General features: G+C 46.6%; 1 protein-coding gene across 1 annotated transcript; it reads left to right on the forward strand.

The window, feature by feature from the left end:
* The first annotated feature begins 1,078 nt into the window (after positions 1–1,078).
* LOC121024311 (zinc finger protein 709-like) lies at positions 1,079–6,192 on the forward strand. The gene is made up of 3 exons (XM_040466560.1): positions 1,079–2,651; positions 2,874–2,931; positions 3,870–6,192. Exons 1-3 carry the CDS (start codon positions 2,618–2,620, stop codon positions 5,656–5,658), a joined length of 1,881 nt encoding a protein of 626 aa, XP_040322494.1. The 5' UTR covers positions 1,079–2,617; the 3' UTR covers positions 5,659–6,192.
* Positions 6,193–7,674: the final 1,482 nt, after the last annotated feature.

A 7,674-nucleotide genomic window follows, 5' to 3' on the forward strand; every position in this document is an offset into this window, starting at 1 on the left:
TATAATGTAAATACAAATATATACTGCTACTACATAGCAGGGTGAGGGTTGAACACACCATGAACACCAAGCCTTGATTAAGGGCTTGGGACTTTGAGCCCCAGCTCCCAGCATCTGGAGAGAGAAGACAGGCTATGGAGAGTGAGTTAATCACCAGTGGCCAGAGATTTCATAAATTGTGTCCATTGAATGAAATCTCCACGAAAACCCTTGAAGACCCAATTCGGGGGGTGTCCAGGTGGGTGAACGCCTACATCCAGGTGCTAGAAGGTTGGCGTGTCCGGAGAGGAGGGGGCAGCTCTGCAAACCACCCCCCCCCCACTCCCCTTAGGCGTATGACCACCTGACTTGGCATCACTACCTCTTGTCTGTGTCATGTAAGTTACCGCACATGATGGCACATGGAGGGGATCCAAATGTGTGGGCGGCCGAGCAGAAGTGTCACAGCCAGCGTCCGAAGTAGGGGCAGTGTGTGGGACTGAACTCTTCACCTATGGAGTCTGATGTGGACTCTGGGTGTTAATGTTGTAAGTGAATTGAACTGTTAGACACCCGTTTGGTGACATAGAATTGGAGAAGTGGTGTTGGGACAGACATCACATATTTGGTGTCACGAGGGGGAAAAAAACCTCGTCATCCTCAGAAGAAGCACTCCACCTTCTGGAGGTGATAAGGCTAGAAGGGACTTAAGTTGGCTGTTTCCCTCCTCCCAGGTCGAATAGGCCTTGGGACGGTCCTGGTCACTTATACTCTTGTGAAATAGATTGTCTTCAGGATGGGCCTTGTTGAGAAGCATAGAATATTATGGACCTTTTTCCCTTTTTTTTTTTTTTTAAAGTAGGCTTTACGCCCACTTGGGGCTTAAACTCACCACCCTGAGATCAAGACCTTAGCTGAGATCAAGAGTCAGTGAACTGTCTGAGCCACCCAGGTGCCCCGTACCTATCTTTAAATGACTACTTTTTATCTCTGTAATTTGAGAGAGAGGAAAACACAGAATCCGAAGCAGGCTCCAGACTCCGGGCTCTGAGCTGTCAGCACAGAGCCCGACACGGGGCTCGAACTCACAAACCAGGAGATCATGACCTGAGCTGAAGTCAGGTGCTTAACTGACTGAGCCACACAGGCGCCACTCTAAGGCTTTCTAAGCAGTCTCCGGCTTCCTAATGTTCATTCTCTTCTGCACACTAGATAATAGGACTTTTTATGAACGTGCTCTGCAGTTCCATGGTGGAAAGAATAATTATGACTGACCAGTTCATTACTGGTCATGAGGCACCTCATTACTCCCTGAGAAATGTTCCTCATTTGCTGTCACTCTACTGAATCCGTCCATTCTAGCATTAGAATTGCTGGGTGGGACGTTTTCGCTGTTCCCTAGACATGGACATCATTGAATTACTGATCTCTTTCACGGACCAGCATTTAGGGGAATTAATCCGTTGAGGGATTCCTGTGCTTGGATAGACTGTTGTCCTGCCTTCCCAACAGAGGAACTCGGAAATGAGAGAAGTTGGGAGGAAAGCCTCTCAAATGGCTGGTTGGGTATCCGTTGCACCAGGAATCAGAAAAAGGGGATTTGATGAGATTTTTGGACTCTGTGTCATAATCCCGTACACATACATCTTCAGTACTGGTGTGGAATTCAACGAAGTCCCTTGCAAACTCCAGGCCTTCACGTGTTCCTCAAGGTCACAAGGCCCTGGTCAGTTATGATTCTGTCAGAAAATCTCTTCTGGTCTGTGTGCCTTTGTGTCCTAAAAATTAATGGGAGGCAACCCTGAGACTCGTTAGTATATGGATTTTGGGGATGTCTAAGTTGTCATGTCTTTTACTCCCGTCTGAGTTGAGTCCTCCGAATATCATCCTGGTCCGTGAAATGAGACCAGAAGGCACGGAAGGCAAAACTGATTTCCGTGATAAATATTATACAAATGAGAATTGTACTCTTCTATGAGAGTATTGTTGTTCATCTAGCTGGATATGACTGAAATGGCCTGCAGGACGTTAGGACATTATGGCCAGCTCGATCTTTCGATAGTTTGGATCCTCCTGGCTCCTCATGTTTGGGGATGGGAATAGGAGAAAAAGCTTCCATTTTTTTTTTTTCCTGTTTTTGTTCATAAAACATCGTGCACTTATGACCCCAGGCTTCATGGAGTAGTACCTGATGTGGTTATTTAAGGAGATGAAAGTTTTTCTCACAAAGAATTGATGGTCTTAAGATGGAAATATTTCTTCCGATTCTGTAGCGTTTCTCCAAGGTGTTCTGTTCCCTGACAGTAGAGAGCAATGAAGATTTGAAGTGATCACCGTAAAAATGTAGCAGTAAATTCCGTGTGTTCGTGATGCTGTTAAATTCATGAGGACGTGAGTGTGGCCAGAGAGGAGGAGTCTGAGAACCAAGTCGTAGAATAAATGTTGAGAAGTCAGGGTCGTATGTGAATTTCTTACGAATTGAGTATAGATCGCCAGTTCTGCCCGTCTTACCCATCCCCCTGTACACATGTATGGGATGTTTTAGGACTCAGTGGCCTTTGAGGATGTGACTGTGAACTTCACCCTGGAGGAGTGGGCTCTTCTGAATCCTTCCCAGAAGAAACTCTACAGAGATGTGATGCAGGAAACCTTCAGGAACCTGGCCTCAGTAGGTAGGGATGACGATATTCTTATTTGCTTGGTCAATATTCTTATTCACTTAATCAACTAGGGAGCCAGTGTTGCTTGTTTATCGGTGCTGTTTCGAGAGGTTAAGTACGGAAAGCAGATACGTTGGTAAATGAAGCAGCCGTGGTGACGGTTCATCAGGGACATAGAAACTAAAATAATTTTAGTATTTTTTTATAATTGATTTTTCCTGGTCTGCGTTGTAGGAGACAAATGGGAAGATCGTAACAGTAAAAGTCTGTATGAACATGAGACAAATCGAAGGTGAGTCCCACTCATATGAGAGCAGTGTCCCTGGGGGTGCCTGGCCAACTCAGTTAGTAGAGAGCATGCAACTCTTTTATGTTATTTTTTTTTTAACATTTTTTTTAATGTTTTATTTATTTTTGAGACAGAGAGAGACAGAGCATGAACGGGGGGAGGGGCAGAGAGAGAGGGAGACACAGAATCAGGCTCCAGGCTCCGAGCCATCAGCCCAGAGCCCGACACGGGGCTCGAACTCACGGACCGCGAGATCGTGACCTGAGCTGAAGTCGGACGCCTAACCGACTGAGCCACTCAGGCGCCCCTCTTTTATGTTATTTTTTAAAAAAACTGTTTAATGTTTATTTTTGAGAGAGAGAGAGAGAGAGAGGTGCGGGGAGGGGCAGAGAAAAAGAGGGAGACACAGAATCTAGAGCAAGCTGCAGGCTCATGAACTGGGAGACCTTGACCTGAGCCGAAGTCAGACGCCCAACTGACTGAGCCACCCAGGTGCCCACCCCCCACCTTCTTAATGTTTACTTAAAAGTAAATAAATAAATTAAAATAAAAAAAAGAGTGTCCCATGAGAGCATGTTTGTCATGAAATTAAAACAAGCAAATAAAACAAATCAGACCAGTTTTCAAGTCTGTTCGTTTTTCGGATATTTTCATCAAGAATTTTTGCTGTAATGTGACCCAGATGTTCAACGTGTGAAAAATAGTACACGTGGAAAAATGTCTTCAGAAACCCCATTGATGACCATCTCTTTTGATAAGAGCTGCGATCGAGTCCTCTCGCAGAATGCCCAGCACACGTTCACTTCCAGACGACCAGCACGAAACACATACACGGTGTTTTTGGGGAAATGGCGGGAAAAAAAAAAGTCTCATTGCAATAATACAGTGAATGCGAAATTCCTAATAAACCGTTAATAACCTGCTTCTCCTTTCTCCGGCAGGCGCGTGGTAGAGAGTCCCTGTCAAAGTAAAGAAGGTAGTCCGCGCGGAGACCCCCGCCGCCAGAATCCAAGTCCTAAGCAGATAAAGAAGATTTCTACCAGAATCAAACTCCGTAAATGCAGTTTCTGTGGACAGGTGTTCAGGCATCATTCATCCTTCAGCAGGCACATGCTCTCCCACACTGGCCACAAACTGTACGAGTACCAGGAATACGAAGAGAAGCCTTATAAGTGTAAGGAGTGCGGGAAGGCCTTCAAACATCGCCAGTCCATCCGCGTACACGTCAGGACTCACACCGGCGAGAAACCTTACAAGTGCCAGCACTGTGGGAAAGCCTTCAAGCACTGCCAGTCCATTCGCAAGCATGAAAGGATCCACACCGGCGAAAAGCCCTACGCGTGCAAACAGTGCGGAGAAACGTTCCAGTATCGCCACAACTTCCAGAAACACGAGCGGACGCACACCGGAGAGCAGCCCTACAGGTGTAAGCACTGTGGGAAAGCCCTCAGTTGTCTCAGCTACTGCCGGGTTCACGAGCGAACTCATACCGGCGAGAAACCGTACGAGTGTAAGCAATGTGGGAAAGCCTTCAGTTACGCCAGTTACATCCGAATACACGAGAGAACTCACACCGGAGAGAAGCCCTATGAGTGCAAGAAGTGTGGGAAAGCCTTTAGTTGCCCAAATTACTTTCGAAAACATGAGAAAACGCACACCGGGGAGAAACCCTACGAGTGTAAGCAGTGCGGTAAAGGCTTCAGCTGCCCTAGATCCTTCCGCAGTCACGAGAAGAGACACCGGGGCGAGAAGCCGTACGAATGTAAGATATGCGGTAAAACCTACAGCTGCCCCGTGTACTTTCGAAACCATGAAAGGAGACACAGCGGGGAGAAGTCCTATGAATGCAAAATCTGTGGGAAGTCCTTCAGTTGTCCCAAGTATTTTCGAAAACACGAGAGAAGTCACACGGGCGAGGAACCCTGTGAATGTAACGACTGTGAGAACGTTCCCGTGAGTCCTCTCGCGATATTTCAAAGACACGTGATGAAGGCCACCGGAGACGGACCTTACAAGTGTAAGGAGTGCGGGAAGGTCTTCGACTGCCCCAATTACTTTCGATGTCACGAAAAGATCCACAGTGGAGAAAAGCCATACGGATGTAAGGAATGTGGCAAAGCCTTCAGTTCTTCCATGTCCCTTCAAAACCACGAAAGAAGTCATAGTAGGAAAAAACCTCATGAATGTAAGGAATGTGGCAAAGCCTTCAGTTTTCCCTGTTCCCTCCAGAAACACGAAAGAAGCCACACCGGGGAGAAACCCTATGAATGTAAACAGTGTGGGAAAGCCTTCACTTACCTCAGTTCTATGCAAAAACACGAAAGAACTCACAGTGGAGAGAAACCGTATGAATGTAAGCAGTGTGGGAAAGCCTTCATTTATCTCAGTTCTATGCAAAAGCACGAAAGGACCCACAGTGGAGAGAAGCCGTACGAATGTAAGCAGTGCGGGAAAGCCTTCATCACTCTCTCAAACGTTCAAAGGCACATGATAAAGCACACCGGAGATGGACCTTGTAAATGTAAGGAGTGTGGGAAGGCCTTCGACTGTCCTAGTTCGTTGCGAACACACGAACGGACTCACACCGGGGAGAAACCCTATCAGTGTAAACATTGTGGTAAAGCCTTTACTCGTTCCAGTTCTCTACGAAACCACGCGAGAACTCATAGCGGAGCGGAGCCGTATGAATGTAAGGAACGTGCGAAAGCCTTCGGTTCCAGTTCTTTCTGAACACACGAGATCACTCACACTGGAGAGAAACGCTCTGTGCACAAACAATACGGTCCAGTCCTACTCGCTGTTACCTTCATATACACGGAACTCCTACTAGAGAGAAACCGAACGGAAGGAAAGTGGCGAAAGCCTTCCTTTATCACAGTCTTCCGAGGACGCACGGGTGCACGCGGGGGAGAAACCATATGAATGTAAGGGACGTGGGAAGGCCATCCGTGCATGTCCGTGAGAAGCCACAGAAGAACCCACACTGGAGAGGGTAGTCTTGAATGTAAACATTGTAGGAAAATTCACTTGCCCCACCTCCTTGCAAAGCCACAAGAGAATGTATAATGGATAGATACTTTATAAAGGAACACCTTCTGATTTTAACAAATGTTTTCAAAGTCCTTTGAAAACTGCACTGGAAGGAAATCCTATTTTTGTAAGTAATATGGGTAAGCCTGCTGCAAATTAATTAGTGTATGACACTCCCCCCAAATTCACATCACGAAAGAAACGTTATTAACAGTATACATAATATTGTCTTCATCAGCGGCTTTTTTTTCTCCAGTTTTATTGGGAAAAATTAACATATTACTGCATAAGTTTAAGGCATGTAGCCTGATGGTGTGATTTACATATTTTGTGGAAAAGGTACAATGGCTCGTTTTTGTTTTGTTTAATGTTTATTTATTTTTGAGACAGAGAGACAGAGAGAGAGAGAGAGAGAGAGAGAGAGAGGGAGCTACAGAATCCGAAGCAGGCTCCAGGCTCCGAGCTGTCAGCACAGAGCCTGATGCGGGGCTCGAACTCACAAACTGTGACATCATGACCTGAGCCAAAGTCGGACGCCCAACCAACTGAGCCACCCAGGGGGCCCCCCTTTTGTTTTTTATTTTTAAATTTATTTATTTTGCGTGAGAGTGGGTGAGGGGAAGGGAGAGAGAGAAAATCTCAAGCAAGCTCTGCACTGACAGTGGGCTCGAACTCACAAACCATGAGATCGTGACCTGAGCCGAAGTCAGATGCTTAACCGACTGAGCCACCCAGGTGCCCCTACAGTGGCTCATTCTTAAAGGAATTCTCTGTAGTTTGGATTTCTACTTTAGTTTTGCAAGTAAACATTGAGGTGGGAAAATATTACAGGTACTCACGAAGCAGCAGATTCTGAGTTTAACAGGTAAAATTTTCCACTTGGTAAAAGGCTAGTGTTTCTATTTGGATGACTTTTATCCGTGGACGAACCGAAGTCTATTTCCAACATGCAAGCAGGTTTAATTTTTACATAATTTTTTCCTTTTTCTGTAAGGATAGGGCTATTGAGTAATGACGTGTTATCCTTAAAAATAAACTGCCAATTCTTCAGCAAAAATGAGTTTTGCAGCAATAGAGAAGTGCAGTTCCGGACAAGGAAGCCATGCATGGTCATGGCCATCGGCAACCGGAGGACAAAGGAGAGGAGTGCTCCTCCTATAGAAGAAAGCGGGGGACTTAGGAGGGGCTGTTCTGAACAAAAGTTTGATCCGAGCACACCGGGGGTTCAAAATACAGCGGCTTTTCATTGGCCGAGTCGTGACTGTGTCATTGACTGGCCTGTTGTGGGGTGAGGAGGAACCCTTTCTTCTCCTGCAGAGGTAATAAAGTAGTCGCCAAAGTGGTATTTCAGGGTACGTCCCGTCCCGTTGAGTGCGCACCTGAGGAGCCACAGGGCTGGGAACTTCTGCTGAGCTCCTGACTCCTGACATTTTCAACAGGTTTCCTTTTGTCAACTTTTACATTTCGTCCTTTGGTCGAGATCTTTCTTTGAACGCGTTGCTGCTGAAGAGTCAGGCTTTCCACTTTGAGTGGTTTTCTCTTTCAGGGCCTCCATTAGAAAGAAAGCGCAGGGGGCGCCTGGGTGGCGCAGTCGGTTAAGCGTCCGACTTCAGCCAGGTCACGATCTCGCGGTCCGTGAGTTCGAGCCCCACGTCAGGCTCTGGGCTGATGGCTCGGAGCCTGGAGCCTGTTTCCGATTCTGTGTCTCCCTCTCTC

Source organism: Herpailurus yagouaroundi, unplaced genomic scaffold (genome assembly GCF_014898765.1).
Source record: "Herpailurus yagouaroundi ecotype Mexico unplaced genomic scaffold, PumYag 63186, whole genome shotgun sequence".
Classification (NCBI taxonomy): Eukaryota; Metazoa; Chordata; class Mammalia; order Carnivora; family Felidae; genus Herpailurus; species Herpailurus yagouaroundi.